Source organism: Pygocentrus nattereri, chromosome 13 (assembly GCF_015220715.1).
Source record: "Pygocentrus nattereri isolate fPygNat1 chromosome 13, fPygNat1.pri, whole genome shotgun sequence".
Classification (NCBI taxonomy): domain Eukaryota; kingdom Metazoa; phylum Chordata; class Actinopteri; order Characiformes; family Serrasalmidae; genus Pygocentrus; species Pygocentrus nattereri.
Window position 1 is genome coordinate 2,245,700 of NC_051223.1, and position 26,348 is coordinate 2,272,047.

The 26,348-nt window shown below is 41.1% G+C and overlaps 1 protein-coding gene across 2 annotated transcripts in view; it reads right to left on the reverse strand.

The window, feature by feature from the left end:
* prkg1b (protein kinase cGMP-dependent 1b) overlaps positions 1-26,348 on the reverse strand; it is a 171,321-nt gene that overhangs the window by 115,314 nt on the left and 29,659 nt on the right. For both annotated transcript variants that reach the window (XM_037544381.1, XM_017723801.2), the window contains exon 3: positions 2,534-2,647. In XM_037544381.1, the coding sequence (XP_037400278.1) occupies positions 2,534-2,647 (114 nt within the window). The remainder of the gene's footprint in view (positions 1-2,533; positions 2,648-26,348) is intronic.

The following is a 26,348-nucleotide window of genomic DNA, read 5'->3' on the forward strand; positions in this document are numbered from 1 at the left end:
CACATAATTTTAGCTCCGATACGGTTTTGGATTGTAAGGTCAAGACTATGTTCCGTTTTCAGTATTTTGTGTGTTAGACATGTCACGACTGTACTCATCTCTAAATTTACACTACACAGATTTGGCTGATGAACCACTAATTTCTGCCTAATTGACTGTGTATACAAAGTCATTTAGACCGAAACAAAGTCATTAAGGGCGGTTTGATGTGAAAAGGTTAACTGTAGAGAAACTTACTGACTTACATTTAAAAATAATCAGTCAAACTATACGAGTTTATATATGCAACATTTATAATAGTAAAACAACGGAAGTTGTTTTCTTTTAGGACTGTTTGGACCTTGCAACGTCCAGCATAGACCTCTCCTGTATGACCAGCTTTTAAAAATACATTTCAGGGCAAAACGCTTATCATAAAACTATCATAAAGCAATGTCTCAAGCATCAGGCAAAAAAAGCATAAAACACTCCAGACATTTGGCTCTTATCACCACCACTGTAAACAGTTCTAACTCTGTAAGATGCTCGTCTGTTATGCTGTATATTTTATGACATCATTAGACTACAATGTCAACACTGCATATTAACTAGATAAATGTTATGCTTTACATATTAACAAAATAAACTAGTTAATGTCGCTACAAGAGCAGTTGAAACGTGCAGCCACTGTTGCTCTCACCGGATGTCGGCGATCAAAACTGGAAAATAGCGTTTCTTTAGGGAACCCACATGATCCTACATGACCAAATTGTACTGCTTTTTACACCAAAAAACCCTTTTCATCTCTTCTTCTTTAGGGTCACATTTCAGTGAATAAGACAAACATAATTAATCCCAATTAAATACACACAGCAGTTAGTCATGATTAATTATTTTAACAGTTTGACGTACAAATAAAACAAACAAAAAAAAGATAACACAACAAAACAACTTAAAGGGGAATTCTGTCGATTTTTCTGCATCACTCAGTGGATGGGATGTAAACACAGTCATTCAGAGAGATCTGATGTCAAATCCTTTACTGTAGAGAAACGTGTCGACCCAGATTTCTTTACAGTGATGGGGACAGGAGCCAGGGGTCGAAATGTCAGAGGTTGCTAGGGAAACGCAAACATTGCCATTTTATTTACTATGCAATGCCACCAATGAACCCTCGCAAGAGTGTTTGTGTAATTTCGATGATGATAAAATAAAAAATCTGAAAAAAATTATTAAAATATGTTTGTTATATATTATAATATATAATATTATGAATTATAGTATATGTTATAAATTTCTTTCAGAACTATTTTGCCTTACAGTGCTATGCATGTTCTTCTCTACCATGAATAAATAAAAAACAATGCTTTTTTTTTTTTTACTTTAACTGAGTCATGCTGCAACTGAGTAATAGGCCTTAGGATGTAACAAGTCTAACGAGTTAGCATATCGTGGTGATTGTTAGTACTTCTAGAATATTTAAAATGACATGTACCATGAACAGAAATCACCTTTGACAAAGTGAATGTGATATATATTATGCGTCCAGTCATTAATCGACAGGTCCACGAGAAAGCCACGCCTTCTCCCTAGCACCATTGCGAACGCAGGAGCTCTCAGCATTGTATGCACTTCGTGTTCATGCTCATAAATCAATACCGCATGTGTGCCAGAGATAAATGATTTGAGATAAGTACACAAAAGGAGAGGAATGTAACAAGAACAATTTGCTTTGAGCCGGAGCTGACTGAACCAGATAGTGCCGTCTGTTTACGTCTGGTGTTATGACCGGATGAATCTGAGATGTTCTGCAATGTGAATTTGAATAATTGACTTAAACAATGCTGGCAAATTTGATCTCCTAACTAACTTGCATACAAATCAGCTTTTCATGTATATAGGGAGGACATAGCCGCCCAGCAGGTAGGAGGATGTAGCAGGGACCACAACAGAAGGAAAATGATTTATCAGACTTTTATGACGTTTTGCAGACAACTTCATCACATTTGAAATATTTGTGTGTGAAATAAAATCAGTTGTCACTCAAACTACCAGGTGTGAGCTGAGAAATTTGAGCCTCCTCAATATAGATCTCATTATGTGTCTAACAGAGGTGTGCAGAGAAGTGCCAGGGTGTGTGTGTGTGTGTGTGTGTGTGTGTGTGTGTGTGTGTGTGTGTGTGTGTGTGTGTGTGTGTGTGCGTGCATGTGTTTCCACGGTTACTAGTTACTCTTGAGAGTCGCTGCCCTAGCTACATTAGTAAAAGAATAGCAAAAGAATATGTGTGCATTTCCATGGTTACTTACTCCTGACTGAGCCAACTGTATTCATGAAGTTGTAGGGGGGGTTCCAGTGTGTGTGTGTGTGTGTGTGTGTGTGTGTGTGTGTGTGTGTGTGTGTGTGTGTGTGTGTGTACTTCTTTGTGAAGGTGAATGCTTATCGTTTCCAAGCTGTATCTAACCTGTAATAAGTGGCTAGCGGATGAATACATACATGCACTAGAGCCTTCTGAACTTCTATGGTTTCTCCACAAGAACATGACATGCTCACTCACTTTGAACGGTGGCTGTTCGGGTGCAGTTGTAGAGGATGGCCAGTTCTCCGAACACCTTGCCCGGTCCCATGGTGCACAGCTTCATGCCTTCCTTGGTCACCTCCACCTTGCCATCTGAAAGCAATCATAGAACACATTCCTCAGCTCGCCTGCTGACGCACCAGCCATGAAAGCAAGCATGACAGGCTGGAAATGGAAGCCTGCTGGCTGCCAGCGGTTCTCTTCGAATCAGGCCACGCTGGGCTAATGCATTCCAATAAAAGTCTCCTCTCATTAGTCTAGCTGACACCAGCACAAGCTCTGGGGTTTGGAGGGGGGCACTGCTGGAAAAGGTGGGATTTCAGATATAATAGGACATCGAATGGAAGATCACTCGGCTAGAGCGGGCCTACATAGTTTTAAAACATTTATCAGCTGAGGGGCGCCTACTGATCCTAGCTTACTGATTTTTCTCTTCATCGTTTGAGGACCACATGTTTGTCTTCAATTCCTGAACGATGACAATGTAAAAACACTCTTGACTGAGAAGAACTAGTTGTGTCCCTGTTTCAACTGTCTGCAAGTGTGTTTGGCCAACTTACGGCATCTTCCCAACCACAGAAGGAAAACTTAGGGAACGATGGATGTGATTTTGATTTTTGAAAAAGCCTATATTTTAATTTTCCCTCTAATTTTCCAGTTTTGTGTGGGCTCATAATGTCTGTGTGGGCTTATAAACGAAAACATACCGAAGCTGTCATAATTCATTTTAAACACTAGCATTCCTTCCAAATCTTTAGAATTAAACAGGTTGTTTTTGTTACTGGGCCTTTAAGAACAATCTCTGTTCTGATTGGCTGCTCTATAAAGCAGTCCTGCCCGAAACACCACTAATAGCTTTTATAAGCCTGAATGGGTAGGGCTGAAGTCTTATAGACTCAATATGTGGATATATGTAAATACACACTGCTTTTTGTGACATCACAAAAGGAGTTAAATCAAGTTCCAGATATGGATTGTATACACTGGGGGACTGAACTTTAACAATACAACGTCTCAAAAGTGAGAGAAACGTTTTTTTTTTTTAATGTTATCTTGTTGACTTGCTAAATTCTTAGCTTGCCGCCATTAATTACAGTGCTTAACTAGCACAAGCACAAGATGATGCGTAGTGTCATCTCATTCATTTCACCAGACAACACTGAGCAGGTTTGGTCTAGGATGGAAAAACTGAGCACTGACATTTAAGCCAGGTTTTGACCACCTGGGCCAGGTTTAAATGGCCATAGAGGCTCTCAGTAATCATCAGCTAGGTTATTGCCTGAGATGCAGTCAGGAGGGACAACACACAACACCACACACCATAGGTGTTAAATCTGCTGACCCATAAAGAGGCCATATAACAGGCAGAGAATGCCAAAAGCAGACCCATTTTGCTGGCATGATGCTATCAGCAGGTCTAATCCAAACAGGCTGCAATAAGCCTGACCCAGTATCCACTGGCCCACTCAAAGCCTCTCTGCTTAAGCTGGCTCTCCAGCACCGCTGGCCCTCTCCGCTCTCAGTACTGCTGAGCGGTGTGTTTAAATACAAGACCGAATTTGGTGCACTTTCAACTTTTATTTACAAATATACACTCACCGGCCACTTTATTAGGTACAGTTAACACAAAGAGCTAATCAGCCAATCACATGGCCGCAACTCAGTGCTGGTAGATGTGGTCAAGACAACTTGCTGAAGTGCAGACCGAGCATCAGAACGGGGAAGAAAGGGGATTTAAGGGGCTTTGAACGTGGCGTGGTTGTTGGTGCCAGACGGGCTGGTCTGAGTATTTCAGAAACTGCTGATCTGCTGGGATTTTCACACACAACCATCTCTAGGGTTTACAGAGAACGGTCCGAAAAAGAGGGAATATCCAGTGAGCGGTCAGCTGTGTGGACGAAAATGCCTTGTTGATGTGAGAGGTCAGAGGAGAACGGGCAGACATCAGATGGTTCCAGATGATAGAAAGACAACAGGAACTCAAATAACCAACCAGAATCTCTGAGGAACGTTTCCAACACCTTGTTGAAAGTCTGACATGAAGAATTAAGGCAGTTCTGAAGGTAAAAGGGGGTCCAGCCTTTAACTATATATATTATGTATATAGTATATATTACCATCCTCACTGTGAGCAACTCTGAAGCAGCAGGTTTCTCTAGAGTAGCTTAACCGCTGCACAGAAGACGGTTTAAAGGTGAAGTCCACTGACTTTTTTTTTTTTTATTTCAATATAATTTAATAATTCAGTCAAGCAGACACTGATGATTATCCAGACCACAGTTCAGTCACTCAATCAGCCAGACTTCTGGTCACTATCATCACGACTGAATAATTCAGACAGTACGATTCTCTAGAACGGCTCATTTCGCATTACACTACTCTGAATAACTATGTCCCTCTCAATGACTGAATTATGCAGAAATCCTGGAAAAAAGAGTTGGTGGAATTCACCTTTAAACCATCTTCTATTCAAGTATGAAACTCTCCAGTTTTCATGAGTACTGGGGCTGTCAAAGCTTTAAAAGCCACTAATTTGTTTGAAAGCTGAATGCATTTTACTAGTCTGACCCCTCAAACCACTTGTTGTAGTTCAGGCTGTAGCCCAGCTGGCTGTGCGCTGTATGTTGCAATTTTCCCCCGCAAACAAAAAATTTCGGGTATAAATGCCAGGAATGCAGGCAGCCAGAAACGCATTTCAGAATTAGACGATGGCCGTTCAGTAAATGTGTTGAGATTAGATTTCATCCTATCATTTGGTCAGGAGAGGAAATAATGGAGGGACTTGTTATTCTGAGAGCTTCTTTCTCCATGTTACTCCTAGACACTCCGTTTTTCCAGCTCCTCCATGATTATAACCCTCTCTGTCTCACCCTTGTTCATATAGCTTGTATATTCCCATCACAGCTGAGGCTCTTGGGAGTAAGTGGAGGTTCCCGTCTTTGCTGTTGCTTTTGTTAATTTGCTTCTCACTGATTTATCCATAGGTGTCCCGCATGCACTGTCCAGCAAAGTTTCAAGCAGAAGATTCTGTATTAAAAGCCATTTTAAAATTGCATTTGGATGAGCTGGCTACATTGGCAGAGGAACCACAAGGGTGATGTGGGAGAAGAAGCCCTTACACGGTAAGACCCCACCCCCAGCTTATTTCCTCATCTGATCAAATCCATCCATTTTCTAATCCGCTTCTCTGTCAGGGTCGCGGGGGGGGGTGCTGGAGCCTATCCAAGTAGTCTTCGGGCGGAAGGCAGGATACACCCTGGACAGGTCGCCAGTCCATCGCAGGGCAAACAGACAGTCACTCTCACCCAGGGGCAATTTAGCACGTCCAACTGGCCTGACTGCATGTCTTTGGACTGTGGGAGGAAACCAGAGAACCCGGAGGAACCCCACGCAGACACAGGGAGAACATGCAAACTCCACACAGAGAGGACCCCGGCGCTGTCGCCTCAGTCCAAAGACATGCAGTCAGGTCGATTGGACATGATGAATTGCCCCTGGGTGTGAGTGACTGTGTCTGTCTATCTGCCCTGCGATGGACTGCGACCTGTCCAGGGCGTATCCTGCCTTCCGCCCGAAGACTGCTGGGATAGGCTCCAGCACACCCCGTGACCCTGACGGAGAAGCGGCTTAGAAAACGGATGGATGGATGGATGGATGGATGGATGGATGGATGGATGGATGGATGGATGGATGGATGGATGGATGGATGGATGGATGGATGGATAAATTTAATCCTGACACGTTTAGTCAATGACTATGGTCTAATTAATTCTGAAAATTTATCTGGATGACGACATTTCCAGGAATTCATTCCCCTGGAATACTGGTCATTGGATAATAGTGCTCAGAGCACTTATGTTAAGTTGTGTTGGGGTTCTGAAAGCAATATATTCCATTAGCATTCCCTTTAACATCCTGTTCAATACATTTCATTTACCTCGCTGAAGGTTTAGTGGCTAGATAGCATTAGCATTACATGCTAGGCATAGCAATCATTAGCTAGGTTAGGCCCTTTCATATATCCGGAGCTGTGCTCAAAATGGCACAGTATTATACTCCCAACTGATTAATATATATTAACTACACTGAATACTGCATGCTATTTTTCATAGTAGATCACTACAGTGACCTGTAGCCAAGGGAAGGGGCACGGCTAGACGTCCAACATCGAGGACTGAGCCAATTAGACTGATCTCAAAGACTGCCCCATTTTCCTTAGCCCTCCGATCACTGCCTAGCAACCGTGGCTAGATGTCTTTCAGCTCTTTTCAGGTGGATATATTTTGGCCATAGACATGCCTGCTGAGTTTTAAATGATGCCATGGCAGAGCAGAGGAATTCTGTGTTTCATTACAGTCGTAGTTGGTAATATGAGCTAGTTTCACTGAATATTAAGCACATGAGCCTGAAAAGCTGAGGACGAGTGGATCAAGTGACTGAGACCAATTTTATGTTCACATTAGAAGCCTCATATCTCCAATCCGATTTCTTGCTCCGATCCGATCTCTTTGACACGATGGTTCACGCTCGTTTAGGTCATTCAAATCTGGTTCAAATCTCTCATGAATGTGAACAAAAGAGCGTCCTGAAATGACCCGCATGCGCACATCCTACTCAAGTGAATCACATACATCGTCAACAAAGCTAACGGTCAGAACGTGGCTTTGCTGTGGAGATAATTAAGGCTGATCACTATTAGAGCGAGACGAAGGCAAAAAAGTTAAGATGTGTTTCTTTTCCACCGTTTACAGGCTTTAATGTCTGTTCGGCGCTGTTGCCATGGTAACACTGAATGATGGCGCACGGGTTCAGATCCGAGCGTTCACATTAGGGCTGCAACAAACGACTAATTTGATGGTCGATTAATCTATCGATTGCTGAAGCGAATAATCGATGATTCGGATTATGAATCACTGCATTACCAAATAACTAGATTTAGCTTGGGGTTGTTTCATGCATTTGGTGATGAACAGTGAAGACAGTAACGATGAATAACATTCAAGAATTCACTCTTTTAGTGAACTTTCCTGCAAATACAAAAAGCTAAAACATAAAACTCCAATATATTTTTCCTGTTAAATGGATGTGCAAAGTAGCAGCAAGAAAATATAACAAAACTAAATCCGTTTTTCTTTAATCAAGTAAATAATAAAATCTATCTATAATTAAGTGTTAATGGTAAACAGTGCAGTCCGTGCTCTGCGCAGTCTGCTATCTTGTCTACTGCTGCAACTAAATTCTACAGTCACTGGTCTTTACTGAAACAGAGGAAAGTCTCTACGCGCTCTCGTGAGAGACTCGCTCTCTTCTGAGAGCAGATTGTCTGCTGCAGGGAAGGCGCGCTCTGATGGAGTGGAGGGGAAAGTGGCGAATGTTCCAGCTCCATTAACGATTCCAGAGAACAGCATTTCGAAAGTACATGAAGTAGGACGGCTTTTAACGTTAACATTAGCTAACTAGTTCGCTTGCAGAACTATCGGCGCGTCCCAAACCGCACATCTGGACTTCACATGCTCCACTGATGAGTTCACCTCTAATGGTATATGCGCTATTTTTACACACTATTGAGTGAGCTAGTATGCAGTTTAGGCCGCGGCGTATCTTATGGAGATGAATCTTCTTCTCAGGGAGGCGACGAGGTTCCTATTCTGATGCTCCAGCATGGACGATGTGCTCTCATGCCGGCTGAGGTCGGCTTTACAAATGACAAGCTTGTTTTCTGAGTTTAGCTCCCACACTTAAGGATTTCATTATTGAGGCAGCCATCATGCTGCTGTTAACTCTTCAGTGAGCAGTAATGTTAAAACATTCCTAGTGAGCAAGAAAGTGAGAAAGACACGTAATGAGGTCACCAGCTAATCGACTACTAAATTAGCTGCCAACTAATTTGGTCGTCAATTTTAGTCGACGAAGTCGAAGAATCGTTGTACCCCTTGTTCACATCAAGGTCGCATGGCCATGAATCACATATGCATCTGATCTAGGACTACATTTGAAAGTGGCTCAGGTCCGATTTGAAGAAGATCAGATTTGTGTGTCCACACAAATGAAGCCATTGACCACATTATCTGTGCAGTAAGTTAACATAATTAAACTTATTAATTACTAATTAATTACTAATTAAAATGATTTTCTTTCATTCCACAAGATTGCTCTGGCTGCGCACTGTCAAATTTGGCCAGAGCCGTACATTGTCCAGGTGTCTTTGGCATACTGGGGAAATTCATCTGACCACAGAACAGTTTTCTATTTTGCCTCAGTCTATTTTAAATGAGCTTTGGCCCAGAGAAGACGGTGGCGTTTCTGGACACATGGCTTTTTCTTTGCATGATATAGCTTTAACATGCATTTGTGTTCACAGACAATGATTTCTGGAAGTGTTCGTGAGCCCATGCAGTCATTTCCAGTACAGAATCATGCCTGGTTTCAATGCAGCGAGGGCCCGAAGATCACACCCGAGGGCCCTAAGAGCACGAGCATCCAATATTGACCGTCTGCCTTGTCCCTTGCACATAGGGAATTCTCCAGATTCTCTGAATCTTTTGATGATATTATATACTGTAGATGTTTTGATATCCATCATATCATCATCGAATTGTACACTGAGGAACATTTTTCTGAAATTGTTCCACAATTTTAAGATTTTTGAGTTTTGCAAATCATTGCATTCTGTTTTTATTTACATTTATTTACATTTTACACAGCGTCACAACTTTTTGGACTTCACATCATTTGAAATCAACAGGAGCTAACAAAATATATTTAGTTAGTCTCAAGCACGGTGACATGAATTGTGTTTGTCATGAAGTAGGTGTCATGTATTGGGCCTGTCTAACAGAGCGATTGTATTCTAGTGGGCTTGTCTTGCGGGAAGCAGTTGGTTACCGTTGGGTTCTCCGGTTCTGCTGGCCCTCTTAATCCTCTCAAGTCTAATCAATCCTTGCCGCGTAGCCTGAATTGAACCCAGAGGAATGCTTCTCTTCCAAACTGCAAACTAAACACCTGTGTATAAATGATGGGGTAATAGAGCACAGACTGGAGTGATCAATCAAAGAGCCTACTCCCACCACCTTCTACCCTCCTCTGGTTCCTAACGTACTTATTAGATTTCTGTCAGCGCCTGACAGCTTTATCTTGCAGGGTTGACGGGACGATGTGAGGCATAATACTGAGCACAAAAGAAGCAGGTTCTTATCATGCAGATATGATTATCAGCCAGCTCCAGTCCACTATCTGCTCCAAGGCAGCCTCAAATGTATGCATTCAGACAAAAGACACGTACAATGACATTTTTAATTGCAGGCTAGAAATCAGATGAGGCAATGTGTGAACAAACATATGAGCAAATCAGTTTTGTATTCAGCTCATTATTGGGAAATATGGCCAATGATAGCACAACAGTTCAGTGGCACTTTCAATGTCAGAGAAGCCGTGGTCATTAGCATACAAAATCATGACCTCTTCCATCCATCCGTTTTCTAAGCCGCTTCTCCCTCAGGGTCGCGGGGGGTTGGTGCTGGAGCCTATCCCAGCGGTCATCGGGCGGAAGGCAGGATACAGAAAATGACCTCTTCTTCAGAGAAATTATGGGGCTGAAAAATATCTCCTTTAAACTTTCGCCTCACATGGCGATGGAGGTTGGTTAGTGTAGTGGGTAACACCTCTGCCTTCTACACTGTAGACTGGGGTTCAATCCCCCACCTGGGCAAACACCCTACACTATACCAATAAGAGTCCTTGGGCAAGACTCCTAACACCGCCTTGGCCTCCCTGTGTAAAATGATCAAGTTGTAAGTCGCTCGGGATAAGAGGGTCAGCCAAATGCCGTAAATGTAAACATCACATCCGCTACAGCAAAATCATAACAATAACCGCTGATTCATTATTACGAATTTTGTGTTACTATCGTGTTAATCCGCCTTCCTTCTTCAGCCAAGTCTTTCATTTTTCCTTTTCAAGTACAGCCAAAAAATAGGTGGTAATTAAAAGACTCAGTCTTATCCATTGAGTCAAATTAATCCAGCACATCTCCAAAGAACAAATTTAAAGTCGTTCTCTTTATTATGTGTTTAAAGCAAAGTGTGTGTCTTAAAGGTAAATTTGCCACAGTTTATCATTTCTTGATGCTGAAACCAGTAGAAAGTCAGAAGTGCAGAAACCAACTTTCTGCAAATTGAATGTAAATGTAATTCACTGCGTAACTGTTTACTCTGCAGTGTGCAAATCAGAGACCCTTTCATTCCTTTACACTCTCAGAAAAAAAGGTTCAACACGGTCACTGGGGCAGTACCCCTCTTGTCACTGCGGTGGTACCCTCAGGGGTACATCCCAGGACCTTTAGTCAGGGATCATAATTGTACCATAACCTATTGAAATATGTTCTAAGCTGTACTGACTCCACACACCCCGCCTCGCCTCCAGGCTTTTTATTTTATTGGTTCTGATTTAAAACATTTGGTTATGAAAAGGTACAAATATCTACTTTTCCACTGGTAAAAACTCCACCATTGCACCTTAAAACTGCTGTTGTGCCTTTGAAGGTAGACTTACATTGTTTGTACCTTGATGAATGAATCATGTACCTGCGTAGTCACTTTATTTCTAACAGTGTAGACATATGAGATGTGAGCCAAGGTTTTATGGTGTGATGAGTCTAAATGTGTAAGTAACAGACAACACAACCCATTAAGACTGAACTTTGGAGGTGTTTGTAAAAAGCACATTTCTTTGAAAAACTGAAAGTGAGTTTCCCAAAAAGAAGACAAAGGTAAGGGGTAAACAAAATACTGATTAAATAAATGATTGAGAAGGTGGCCTCGTGGTTAATGGACATGGTTGAAAGCCACCATCTATGACTGTATGACAGTATTCGAGTGGAGGCGCTGCACCTCCTGTGGACCACTACAGCACTCCCCTGCAGGTTCTCCAGCTTTAAAGCTGCCCACAGCAGCCAAGTTCAGAGAGCAAGGGCTCTGGTCGATGAAGGACCTCTCACACTCGCTGTGTGAACTCCCAACTCCATTTCAACTCCCTCGAGCGCCGGGCAGGGTCCATATGAGCCTGGCTTCCAACACTCACATGCATGGACGCACACAATCTCACATACACAGTTCTGAAGCTTTTATCAGTGTAGCGGTAAAACGACAGTGCTTTCAGGGGAAAAGACAGGACGTGAACCTGCAAGTCGGGACACTGTCAAGACTGCGCATCTAGGCCAGTACACACTTCCTTTTACTATGATTAAGAGAATAATCGCTAGAAAAAGCGTTCTGCCATCAGAGCAATCGTTTGAAAACCTCTTTTCATCATAAGTCTAAAATTCAGAATTTAATGTCGCACAGAAAGAAAGGCTATTCAATACTGGCTTTGTTGTGTCACTGAACAGACTCAGAATGTCTGGTTTAGACAAAAAGATGAAAGGCAGGGAGATGTGGCCACCAAGGCATATTCGATATAGGCCGCTGACACATATTCTAATTCCAAATTGCCCTAAAGTGGTCTGAGAGCATAGTCCATTGATCTTTTTGTGAAATGTGGTCATTTTGACCACAAAAAAAAATGAGAACAGTTTTTTAAAAATAATTTTCAGGGGCAATTAAAGTCTGTCAAAAGTGGCCAAAACTTCAGCTTAATGTATTATCTGTTCACTGTTGAACACAGATAAATGCAGATATGATGTATATGGATGAATGTCCAGATTTAACAACAGATAATCGGTTTTGGATGCTACTCATGACAGAAGTACACCGTTCAATTCTATCATGCAAATTTCTCCGTACCCTGATATCTTTTTTTAGGACAAGTGGGTTAAAAACATGTATAATTAAAGTGATCCTCAATTCTCAAGCACACAATTATTAACCAGCAAAAAAAAACAAATAAATGAAGGAATCCTCTAGTGCAGGGGGTATTTAATTAAAATTCAGTAAGGTCCAGTTAAAGAAAATTTCCTCAAGCAAAGGTCTGGAACATCATAATATCTACCTTACAACATGATTCAGTGACATATACTGTAAACTGAAGCAGCCTAGTAGTTATATCGGGCAGGCGTGGGCTGGAGGTCAGGGAACTGGCCCTGTGAACGGAAGGTTGCCGGTTCAATCCCCAGGGCCGACAGCACATGACTGAGGTGTCCTTGAGCAAGACACCTAACCCCCAACTGCTCCCCAGGCGCCGTGGATAGGGCTGCCCACCGCTCTGGGCAAGTGTGCTTACTGCCCCCTAGTGTGTGTGTGTATTCACTAGTGTGTATGTGGTGGTTCACTTCCCAGATGGGTTAAATGCGGAGGTGGGATTAAAAAAGTATCACTTACTATCAACATATTATGTAGTCAAATCAAATGAAGTACAATTAAGTAATATTTACTCAGTTTTCTTTTTGGAGCCCAGCATATAAAAATAATCTGGCTCTCTCTCTTCTCCAACTGCTTGCTTCTCGCCTCGGCCCTCCCCTGCGTGGGTCACTCACTCGAGACGCAGTGCTTATCGTAATGCACAGATCTGATTGGCCGAGTAGCGTCATGTGTGATATTTACAACGCATGCAAGTGGTCTGAGTTTTGGGCCGCTAAAGCTACTGTAAAGGCTAGAAAAGCGATGCCGATTAAAATAGGACCACCCCGTCAAAATGAAATGAAATTCTCCATAGTTTATCGGTTATAGGTCCAGGATAGCGTCTGGGTCGGGACTCAGGCCACGTTCCCTCTATTAGAGACCTCTGCTCTAGTGCAACCTAAAGTCTATGCTTCCCACTGGTCCTTATAAAATGTTATCCAACTTTCAAACATCAGAGCAGCTCAGTAAAGAAAAAAACTTCCCTGAGGTTATCTGGAATCCATGTCCAATCCGGAAGAAGCCTGTCAGGATTTCACCCACATCATTATGCTAATAATCTTTCCTCGTGCCGTTACACTCATGAACAATGGGCATATACAAGCACTGCTGAGTTTCCTAACACATATTTTATTTCATTTTATCTTATTCAGTACTGCTCCCTCCGGTCCCGCCGCTGTTCTCCACACTTTAAAGATTTTTTTTTATTGAACTGAATGCATTTTTCTGTGAATGTCGACAGCATGAGTGTGTGTGAAAGTGTGTATGCGTGGTAATAACTCAGGCATGGATGTCTGTGTAACTGAACCAGTGTGAAATCTATACTGTCAGTTACTGTGTAACCGTGAGCTACTGTGTGCCAAGTACTACTGAGTTCAACATATCGATACAGCAATATAACGTGAATTAACTCATGGTGATAAGTGTATTGATACAGTGATGGCTGTTAATATATTCATATCTTAAGCAGTCCTTCACAGCATCCAGTGTTTAGTAGTATCTGTACACTCTCAGAACCAAGGTACAAAACTGTCTCTGGGGCAGTTCCCCTCTTGTCTCTGGGGCAGTACAACTCATCTATTCAAAGTACCTTCAGTCAGGGAACGCCACACACCCCCGCCTCGACTCCCCAGGCTTTTTATTTTACTGCTCTGTTTTAAAACATTAGGTCATGAAAAGGTCCAACTACCTACTTTTCACCTGGAAAAACTTATTTAAGGTGGACAATTAGACCTTAAAACCACTATTGCACATTTGAGGGCTCATTTGCATTGTCTCTACCTTAATGAATGAAAAAAAGTACCTGCACAGAACCTTTATTTCTAAAAGTGTATGAAAAAGCCACATTGGAGAAATGGACCGGTTTCAGTCTTTCCTGTCATGCGGTTGTAGTGAGTTCTTAGGTCGTTATTAGGCTTATCCATTAGTATTTGGCCTATGTGTTTGTAGCACTGTTGAAACTAAAATCATTATGTAACTATGCTGTATGTGATCTGAAAACCAGTTTGCTGTTCTCTGATTATTTTACAGCCACAGGCTCCCTCGCATGTGCATGTGCCCAAATCTCGACGAATAACAGCGTACAAAGTTCTCTCTTTAGCTTCTCTGTGCTCTGACCAGCTTCTCAGCTCCTTTTCATGACTTACCTTAGTAAGTATTATCACGGTAAATGTCTCTATCATTCTCCTCAACCATATTTATTTATTCATTCGTCATTACTGTAGTTTTACAACACATTTTAAGGTAAACATTGACCAAACATGACTGCTGTACATCAGGACTGGGCTGCCTCAGTTTATACTTCGTTAACGCTTGTTAGTTTCAGATTAAATGTGGCAAAACCAAGCGGTAAGTTGTGTCTTAACTAGTAACAACTAACTAATGGGTTTGTCGCTTTAACATGACGATAACATATTCGGAAACCAATCTTTAAACCCACTGCCATGGAAACGCGAAGGCAGCTTGCTCTGACTTTTTACAGGGAAAAGATATCCAGCCTAGCAGAGAAGGATTCGTACAGGTTAAACTGAATAAAACTAATTATCTATAGTCACTGACAGTTTATCTCTTAATATTTCCCTAGGAAAACCAAATATACAGATTTTTATATGACGATTTCGCATTAACCCGATAGAATAGCAGCCTCAGCTTAGCTGGTCGGGCAGCCGCTGAGTCTCAATGAGCTGAGCTTGAGCTGTGGTGTTTAGCTTCATGCTTGGAGTTCAAACCAAGAAGATGATTGGAGCTGTAAGTGAAATCACAGCATAATGTGTTTAGACTTTTTAATCTAGTTATCCAGGAAAGTCATGTTTTTAGTTGTTTTGGTGCTTTCTGGGTGGTTTCTGCTGTGTAAATATTTAATAACTACTAAGCTCAATCTTAAAAAGCGTGTGGATTTAGTAATGCATAACCCTGAACTTACGTTACAACTAGTCTATGTTTGGAGCTGGTGCAACAGGCCATTGGCGAGTTTTGTCACAGCGTATCATGACGTTTACATCACGATATAGTATTGTTGTTGACACTATCCATCCCAATGTGTAACCGAAGACAAATTCCTTGTACGTGTAGCACACCTTGCCAATAAAGCTCGATTCTGAAGCGGAACAAATCCCCACGAAATTGAATAATTCAGGCCAGCCACACTAGATTTATCTCTAAAAGAATGAATTGTACAGATCTACAGCTCACTTTCTTACCACCTCTGACTGAAGTATGCACAATAGTGTTCGTCAAATTTGTGTCATGCATAAGCATTTACTGATGACAGCAACGTGACTTCAGTGACAGTTTAAACGTATGTTTTGAGTCTATCGGTTCTCTGAACAAGGAAAAACATCAAAATTACTACCTGTAGTATCTCACCATAGGCTGCAGATGTCACTGACAAAAGATTAGTTTTCAAAACACTTAATATTCCTTTAATGATAATTTCTTGGAAGTACATAACAGTCACAACATCAATTAGATAGAGAGGTGAAGACCTGTGGAACCTCCCGCCCCCTCCACATGTACTAGGCCATATGGTCAGCCAAGAGATAGAAACATGCTCCTGTGTCGAAGCACCAGCTGGCCCGTGGCTGCCCGGTTACGAGTGTCAGCACTGAACCTGCACTTGCGGTCTCCACGCCGGAGGGAGAGCTGACACCATCCGACAGGTTTTACACACTTCACTGAGCCCCTGCCTGCCATAACACCCATTCTAAATCTGTGGTCAGTCGACGCTCTCCTGTCTGGGGCGTCATCTGAGGCCTCAAGCTGACTTAGTCTCTGGAACGAATCCACCCACATCGCTGGTCGCTCCTGACTGTCAATCACAAGGATAAATATGCTGTTGTTCTTCTTTTAGGTACCTCATATGGATGCTCCATTTTCAAAGACTATATTAGCGATAAATCGAATCACGATCAGCCAATATTTGGCATCCCTTACACTCCACCAGTTAGAACAAGTAAATTGCCTCTCAGACCTCAACATCATTAAATGCATTGGGGTTTACTTGTGACTGAACTTCGGAAGTGTGGAAAACCCCTCTTTTCTTTGAAAAACAGACTCCCGAAAAAGAAAAGCAAATTCAATATAGAGCTTTTTCATTTAATGGCATGTTCAGTGCATCCTCTGTGCCGGTCATGAACTCATGGCCACACATACAGTATCATTATATAGCAGTGTTTCATTCTGACATCTTCACTCTTAATAATAAACCTGAGTAACATCACCTGAGTAACATCACCTGAGTAACATCACCTGAGTAACATCACCTGAGTAACATCACCTGAGTAAAGCTCATTTTCACTAGCACGTTGTGTGGATTTCAGTGTTATGTCATGTACCACACTGGGTTTAATACAACTTAGTAGGGGTGTTTGTACCAAAAGTAAATTGATTCAATTAAGAAGTTATTGTTTTTTTGGGTGGATTTAACGACGAATCAAGATTTCAATGCACGCAGCGATTTGACTCACCAATTTGATTCGGTGATCCACAAACCTTAATGAATGAAAGCGGATTCATATAATAAGACGAACTAAAAGACAAAACATTCAATCAGATAAATGACTTTAGTACTGTTTTTGCTACCAAGGTGAACATGCTGTAAATAGGCTTAAAATAGGCTATATTTACCATATAAGCCAAATCTGTGCACAAGTATGGTGAATAAATCTAAATGTTGACTACTAACGACATACACAAGTCAGAGATGGCATAAAAATAACAATCGATTTTTTTTCCCTAAAAATATTAGCAGCTTAAAATGTGGCCACAGTTATAATTTCAGATAAATTTTAGCAACATATACACCCTGTCAATAATTAATCTAAGCCAGTGATTCTCAACCTACAAGGCACACAAACTTTTTTGAGGGGGGTCGCCGGGTTGTCGTGGAGGAGGATGATTTTTCACGATCTACAATTTGTTGATCTGTGCACAGAGAAGGCTGTTCAGGTCAATTCAGCACAGCCTGTGTGACAAATAAAGAGCTTCTTTTGGCTTTTAGATGGGGAGTTAAGGAGCCACCACACAGAGTTGTATCAAATGATTCTCTAACTGGTGCAATTGAGCAGAAGCACTTATTCAATTCAATTCAATTCAATTCAACTTTGTCATTATACAATACAGGGTAATACAACATAAGAAACACTATCTGGTTACTTTTCCAGTGCAGTAATAAAAGATGCATAGTAAACAGCGCAAAGACAAAAGGCAGTAAAAGACAGACAGAATGTGCAGTCAGTAGGTTCAGGTGTCGAACGTAGACAAGATGTGCGTAGGCAAGGGTTATAGATGTACTGGACGTATAGACAGTTGGCGCATAGTCAGATATTCAAGTGTATCAGGTGTTCTGCCTTCACTGTGCGTCTGCGTACACAGCTATGCAGACAGCTTAACACTCTTCCTTAAGTGACCAAGACACGTGGTGGAGTCTTTAAGTGTTTTAATGGAAGCGGTGTAAAACTAGGAAAAAAATAAAAACCAGGAAACATGACTTTCAGTTCCAACATATAAATAAATGAACCACTTATCATGTAAAGCAAAAGATATCAACTGAATTGGCTGTGGGGTTGTTACAATACACTACAGTCAAGTTGAGGTATCACAAACACCAAAACACAGAAGCTAACAGTGGCTGACTAGCATAAATCCACAGATCAAACTATGCTATAAAACAAAAACATCTAGCAAACAGAAGGCACAAAGAGTCTACAAAAAAGGTCCAATTAACTAAATACTCACAGATAATGCCTGAACAACAAGAAATAAAGATTGAGTTTTGACTGCTGCTTGCAAGCTCCTCCATGTTGCTCAGAATGCTGCAAAGTGTCACTGCAGGAACTGCACCACTAGGGGGGCAGTACCAATGCTAAGCATGAGTCAGAACATCAGGTATACAGACAGAAATGTGCATGGTGAATGGTGAATATGGTGAATGGTGAAAAGCTGCTTATAGCTAAGCAGCTAACTGCACTACCTTTATATGTGTATCCGCACTGTTTGATTATTAGGTATCTACACTATGGAACACTCACATATGGAGTGCTGGCCTTTTAAAGTCTGATAAAATAGATTTTTAAACCAACGCAGATACATCAGTGTTACTTTTTTGAGGAATTATAAACAATGCATTAAGAAACTTAATCTTTACATCACTACTGCTTAGGCAAGCTCATCTTAAACATGGATATTTAAAGCATTTGAAACTTTAACAGACAGTAAAGTGGAACATCCTTCACTTTCCGTGTCGGAGATTTACAGAGGTTCTGTCAGTAAATTATAACGGGATATTATTGGAGTAGCCTGTTAGCCCTGACCCAGATAAACCAGACCTTTTACTTCATGTACACTCGGACTTCATATTCAAACAGTCTGTACTTCATCGTCACGCCTCAGACTGAATCGGACTACCAGCGTTCACAGTCTCCTGATTACTGACTCAACACACCTGTTCGGGACGACCTACTTAGCTAGTATTTAAGCCCGGGCTGTAGACGGAGTCCGTGCGAAGTATTGGTTCTTACTGAGCGTTCTCTTTGTGTCTACGATTCTTTGTTATGACCCTATCTTTGTTTCTTCGACTTTGCCTTTGGATCTCACCCTTTTTCTACCTTCACCCGCTGGTTTTGTGACTCTGAGCTTGGACCTTTTTGGACTGTTTATTGACTATGATGTTTGTCTTCTCCCTGGATTTGGGTTGCCTGTGTTTTCCGGTATTCGACCCTCGCCTGTTTTCGATCTTTGCTCTCCGTTATTAAACCTGGTTTGCCTTCTTATCCGCGTCCGTCTGACTCCTGTGTCCTCATAACATTCATATACATTCAATTTGTGACTATATTTTATATATGCATTAGTGACATCTTGCTAGGGTGGATTTCAACTTTTCAGTGGCGCATACAAAAGCACATGGTGTCCTAACAGCTCCATCCCAGCGGGGAGTCCTCCGACTGCAAAATACACCGATCAGGCGTGACATTATGAGCACCTCCTTGTTTCTACATTCATTGTCCATTTTATCAGCTCCACTTACTATAAAGGTGCACTTTGTAGTTTGTAGAAATAAATAATGTTATGCCTGACCGGTGTACAGGCTTTATACTGACCTGTGGATATTCTGTTTAACCACTGCACTTATGACTTGTAATCAATTGCTTTTTATAATTAAGTGGTTTTTATAAAGTAATCCTGATAGCCCTAAACTATAGGAGCAAATATCAAATTTTTCTTTTAAAATAAAAAAAAAGAACTTTGCTAATCAACTACACTCGGGTATTTTTATTTTATTTTTATGAAACTATTCTGTCAGGCCTGTCTGATTTTAATGGAAATATAGTTTCCACTACCATTATTCTGCATCAGATGTTGCAGAGCCACTCTGCATTATGTGCAGGCAGAATTCAAACGGATGTGATGCACAATGAAAACGGAAAAGTACCATTGAGAGAAGTACAAGCGTTGAGTGTAGCAGTTGTCCTCGCTCACTACCTCACTACTCACAACACCGAGGCAGACAATTATGTTTCACAACTCATAATTACATCAGATGCATTTCCACTTCTCGGCAGAGGCAGCTGTCCAGATTCTGATTTGCAAGGCATAAACGAAATCACCAAACAGCCAAACAAATAATGTGGCAGGAGAAAAAAGTATTCTTTGAATTATATTAGACGTGGCTCCGATGTCATGTGGTATCAAATTTAATTCTGGGAAATCAATTGTGTTTTGAGCACATGCTACCAACTGATAAGGAAAAACATTCGAAAATAGTTTTACTTGAAAAGCACCCCCACCAACCCCCCAACATCATTATCGCTTAAAATTAAAATTATAATTTAAAATTCTAAAATAAAATGGCAATATACTACAAGACGACTTCTCATATACAAACATTTGAAGAGCTAGGTGTCTGTTTGATTGGCAGTACATGTATTGTGAGTCAGGTCCCCTTGTGGTGTACTGTTTGAATATAAATAACTACTATTGCAATAAACGTTTACCATAAAACAAAAAGCTTTATAATGAGAGAAAACAATATTACACATTTTACCCAGTCACAATATTTGTGACAGTGCAGTCTTAGAAAAAGACCAACTCTCATTGTTCTGAGGTCACTCATCAGGGTTCAGGGTGCTTGTTTTAGCGATGTTGCAAGCTGCTGTCAGAACAAAACCTCATATCTCCATTTTTGTCGCTTTTCAGTTTTTGAAACTATCTGCTGCTCTTTACATTGTTCCGAAATTCCATGATAAACGGATCAAAACAAAGGGCCCAAAATCCATCCATCCATTTTCTAAGCCGCTTCTCCGTCAGGGTCGCGGGGGGGGTGCTGGAGCCTATCCCAGCAGTCTTTGGGCAGGATACACCCTTTACAGGTTGCCAGTCCATCGCAGGGCAGACAGACAGACAGACACAGACAGACAGTCACAGACAGTCACTCACACCCAGGGGCAATTTAGCACGTCCAATCGACCTGACTGCATGTCTTTGGACTGTGGGAGGAAACCGACGCAGACATGGGGAGAACATGCAAACTCCACACAGAGAGGACCCCGGTCGCCCGGCCGGGGAATCGAACCCAGGCTCTCCTCGCTGTGAGGCGACAGCGCCACCCACCACGCCAGCATGCCGCCCCAGGGCCCAAAATGACTTGGGAAAAAAACTCTGGTTCCATTGACTTACATTAAAAGTAAAGTATGTTTTTCCTTCTACAATTCTGGAGATAGGAGGTTTCGTTCCTACAGCAGCGACATATATATACAGGCTTAAACATCAGACTTCATCTAGTGTGGCTCATACAAGGACAGGTATCTCTATTGAGTCTTGGTTCTTCTCCTCATTTCTTCCTCACAATCAAGGTTGTTCTTAGGTTTTTTTATCCTCAAGCTATTAGGGAGTTTTATTCTGCCACTGTTACTAATGGCTTGCTCATTAGAGGACTGCACTCACATTTCTGGAAAGCTATTTTAGGACAATAATCTTGTAAAAAGAGAGAAAGGGTGCTATACAAAAATGTATAATTATATTTTTGAATTTCTGGAGCTAGCTAATAAAAGCTACACATCTAGAGAATTACGAAGCTTCCAGTTGGTAATTGGGAGGTATTAAAGTACTGAGAGGTTTAATTTTGCCTGGTGTGCATGACTTGTGAAGTGTGATTTTCTAAATAACAACCTTCCTTCCTCTTGAACTGTGGGAGTTGGAAGTGTGGCCAGCGATGCAAATCCCGGCAGCTCCATTTGCACATTATCTGATCCGCTAAGTAAAAGGGAGCTGAAGCTGGAGCTGACCCGCTGAGGCTTGTCCTACAGCCATGAGAAAAAAAGCACCAAAAAGCACTTCTGACCCCCTGGCACGGCAGGACAGTTCAAAAGGATGCCACTGACTTATTATCCAGATGATCTACAGTCAGAGTTTTGTTCCCTGTATTCAGTGCTTCAATTTTCAAGGACAATGTGTTGATGCTGTGTGTTAAAAAACAAGAAGACAGTCGAACAGTTTGCAGCAGTATTACATCATTCATAGTAAAGGTCTTGTGGCCAGCTCAAACAACCATCATGTAGTTGAATAAATGTAGAATATTAGATGCATACTACACTGGACTCTTTGGAATGTATAGGAATTTTACATATATACAGACATGCACACACACACACACACACACACACACACACACACACACACACATATATATATATAGATATATAGATATTACGGCAAGCCAAACAGGAAATATTTATTGAGCATTGATATATATGGAATGAACACAGATATATATAGAATGTATATATCTTGTATATCAGTGTTCATTCCATATATATCAATGTTCATTAAATATTTACTGTTTGGCTTGCCATAATTTATATTTATTTATATATATATAAATATAAATATATATATATATATATATATATATATATATATATATATATATATATATATATATATATATATATATATATATATATCACTGCTGTCAGAAGAAAATCTTCTATCTCCAAAATAGTAACTTTACAGGAGAAAGAAAAAACATACTTCACTTTCAATGGAAGTCAATGGAACCAGAATTTTTCCCATATCATTTTGGGCAATTTCTTTTAGGCCACTCATCATAAAATTTACAAATAATGTAAAGAGTAACAGACACTTTCAAATTATGTCAAAAACTGAAAAATGCCAAAAATGGAAATACAAGGTTTTCTTCGATAGCAAATATATATATAAAATATTTCGTTGCTGTCAGAAGAAAACCTTGTATTTCCATTTTTGCCATATATATATATATATATATATATATATATATTCTGTCTGTAAGGTATTCTTCAAAGCACACCATAATGATAAAGTGAAATGTTACGACCCTTATTCATCTGCCAGCACAAAGTAGAAAGTGGTGGACCTTGGAGTGGTCAGGACAACGGTCAGGGCACAAGACAAGATAAAAAGCAAATGGGACTCGAAAAAATTAAACCAAATTCATTTAGAGATGAAACGTTACTTTGATGGGGACCTCTAATCAGTAATCAGAAAATCTTATTCATAACCCACTGATGGCACGTATGACAAGAATATCATCATGAGGCTATTTTATCAATTAATCTGAAAGACAAACGTCCTGAATTTGCACCAGGCTCTGTCTTCTCAGCATAACGAGCATAACCGGTGACATTAGATAGACATTGTTTTCATAATAAATAATCTATTTCACTAAACTGTCTCTCTCCGTAATGGCAGGATATTGCTTCTGACACAAAACTATGATTAAGTATGTAATTAGACCTATTGTATAATATTGCATTGGCATCCCAAGGTTGGCTGCTTTCTGAACATTTGCATGAAGCTCATTGGTATGCAGAGCATCACACACCTGGGCTCTTTTCAACAACAGACAATTTACTAGCGCTACCTCTTGTGATTTCAAGCAGCGAAAGGAAACATTTCACTGAAACAAGTGGGCATCAAAACGCAACATTTTCAGCAGGACTCTATGTTAATGACAATGCATAATGCATCTCTGAATGTCACCCTAGCGACAGATCGCTGCAATAATTGGCACCGGAATTGTTTCCACTAGCTTGAGTCTGTGGGACCCTCGCTAATACCTCCAGTCTCTTAGATGCAGCTAAGCCTCAGCTTAGGTTAGCTCTCATTTAAAAGTAGCACATTTCCATGCCTTTAGATTCAGCCTGCGTATTAGTGAGGCCTGCTTTTGGCAACGACCATCTAATTGACACTTGAACTTTAAGTGAGGGGTCTACCACAGTGGACCCAACCAATTAAGTGAAAAACCCATGCCGGAGAGGCGAAAGGTTGGCCCAGCTCCAGGAGCAGAGGTTCAGCTGGCGTTATCCAACTCCCACATTTAACTCACACCACATGCCAAATAACAGCCACCAACACAGGAGGAAATGTTTCGAGTTAATATGAGAGATCTGAGCAGATCCAAAACAACAGTGACCATCACACGAACTCAGGTTAACAGCATCTTTCCAGTAGAGACCGACTAAACATTTTGAGAGCAACACAAATATCAGCATTAAAAGGCACATATCCTGCATTTTCTTGTTTGTTTGTTTCTAGTTTTTGCTGTTTTTGTTGTCTGCTTACAACATTTGCTTGGAATGATGACAGTTTCCCAACTTCTCTGCTCTTCTTAGAATTAAACAGGCTGTTTTTGTTACAGGTGACCTCTAAGAGATGCAGACGTCCGTCAGCTCGGTTCTAACTGGCCGGCCTGCAATGTGCCTCAGTTAAAAAAGCTGAAAAACTTGGTAAAGCTAAAGTGCTACAGTCTGAACAGGTGGATATATGTTAATGAGGTGGTTCTCATGACATCACAAAAACATGGATGGAATGAATTCAAAATGGGCGGTTATTGCAGCTTAGTTTCCATACATGGACCGTATTCTTGCATTTTGCGTGACGTCACACTGTACAGTCGGGACATTCTGAGGACCAAACCAGAAAGTGACTGCGCTCGGTCCCTTCAATTAGCTGCACTTTGTGAATGATTCAACTGCAAGACTCAACAGAAGCCAAGAGGAGAGATTACTCAGATTACTTCAGTGTTTTCAAACTCCAGGCTTGGAGCCACTGCAGTGTATAGTTTAGTATTTCTCTGCTGTACACAGGGATTCATTTCATTAATAATGTCAGGTATTTTAACCAGGGAAATCACAACTATGCAGTGCAGGGGTTGCAGGACTAGAGCTGGGAACTCTAACTGCAGTAGTAAGCCTACAATATCACGTCTGTAGAAACACGACAGTTTTCCGCCCCTGACATTGTCTTAATTCATTTTAGCGTTTCTCCAGCCAAACAGCATTTACATCTCCAAAAACTGAGAAATAAAGTTAAACCCGGCTGTTTGCTGCTCCGTCTGTTTATCTCCCGGCTGTTAACATCAGCAAAATTGACCTAAAGGCTAACATTGTTCACATCTGTGTTAAATAATCTGATGCCGTTCCCCTCATGTATGAGGTAAATATAAATATCAGGAAAATACAAACACCTTAAAACAGATATTAGCTGATGTCATTTTGCATTATCTGTTTATATTTTTGATCATCTCTTAATCTTACATGAACAGCACACCCTCACAATGTCCTAAATAACATAAATACTGTTGGGCTGAAAGCAGAAGCCAGAACATTTTGCCATTTTAGTGTGTGTGTGTTTTTTTAATGACTTCTTATTTTCATAGAAAACGCTCTTTGTTGCTCTATAACATGTTATTTATATTCTAAAAGGCTGGGTTCCCAACAAGTCCCATCATTCTAGTGTTGGCAACTGGCTTTAGACAGTTCCAGGATAAGAACTGCCAAATGAGACGAATGAACCAGTGTGACGACTTCCAACAATCACACCAGCCTAATGTTTGGGTTAGCTGGTATTTGTTGGAGTACAGTGGGACAGTGTGCTCTGGGCTTAACAGCTCAATCGTGCCATTGCCACATACTTCAAAACCATTCTCACTGAGCTCCGTGCTCGTGGCAGGTTCTAAACAACACGGCCCCAAAACTAAATAACTTCCGTAAACTTAATTTACATGTGGATGTGGATCATCTGAAGTGATTCCAATTAACTGATGAAATGTTGTTCAGTATTGCACACAACCTGTAGTGAGAACACCATTTCCATGAATTCTAGGACTTGACAATACTTTAAATGAGATATGCACACTTCTGTATGTGTGCCATGGTGATGGCTTTTCTTTGCACATTCATTTTTCCAGTCACAACAACATTGTGACACTGTACAGCCGTGTGACAGGCTGGGTCTTTCTTTTTGTGCAGAAGTACAGCTTAAAAGTTTTTAAGCAGTTTGGGCATGACAGCCTACTTTTAGATTCTCGTCTTAAAGTGAAGCACTTCAATTACAGGCAGCTCATTTTCATCATGGTACTTCTCAAAGCACAAAACACTGGTTTGGTACTGGATGATACGGAGTATTGCATCTTCTTACGAGGAGTCATAGGCTGGAGGTTAGGGAGGTCAGGGAGCCAGCCTTGTGACTGGAAGGTCACCGGTTAGATCCCCTGAGCCAACAGTGTGTGACTGAAGGGCCTTTGAGCAAGACACTTAACCTCCCACTGCTCCCTGGGTGTGCTCACTGCCCTCTAGTGTGTGTGTGTGTGTGCACGTTCACTAGTGGGTATGTGGTGTTTCACTGCATGGATGGGTTAGAATGTGGAGGTGCGATATCCCCCTTATGGGACTAATAAGGGTCACTTAACCTTATAGTGCTATAGTATTCTTTATATGTACAGTAGTGCCTCATTTTAAAATGTAGAGACACTGTCACTCATTTGAACTACATACAGTGTTTGTCTGAATATCGTCACTGAGCAGTGAATTAGAAACGACAAAGACACAATATTAAACTTTATGAAATGCATCAAGATCCCCAGTGTGGATGCAACATGCACTGAGCTTCTGACTAGCCCAGCCCTATTTTCAAATCTCATATTAATT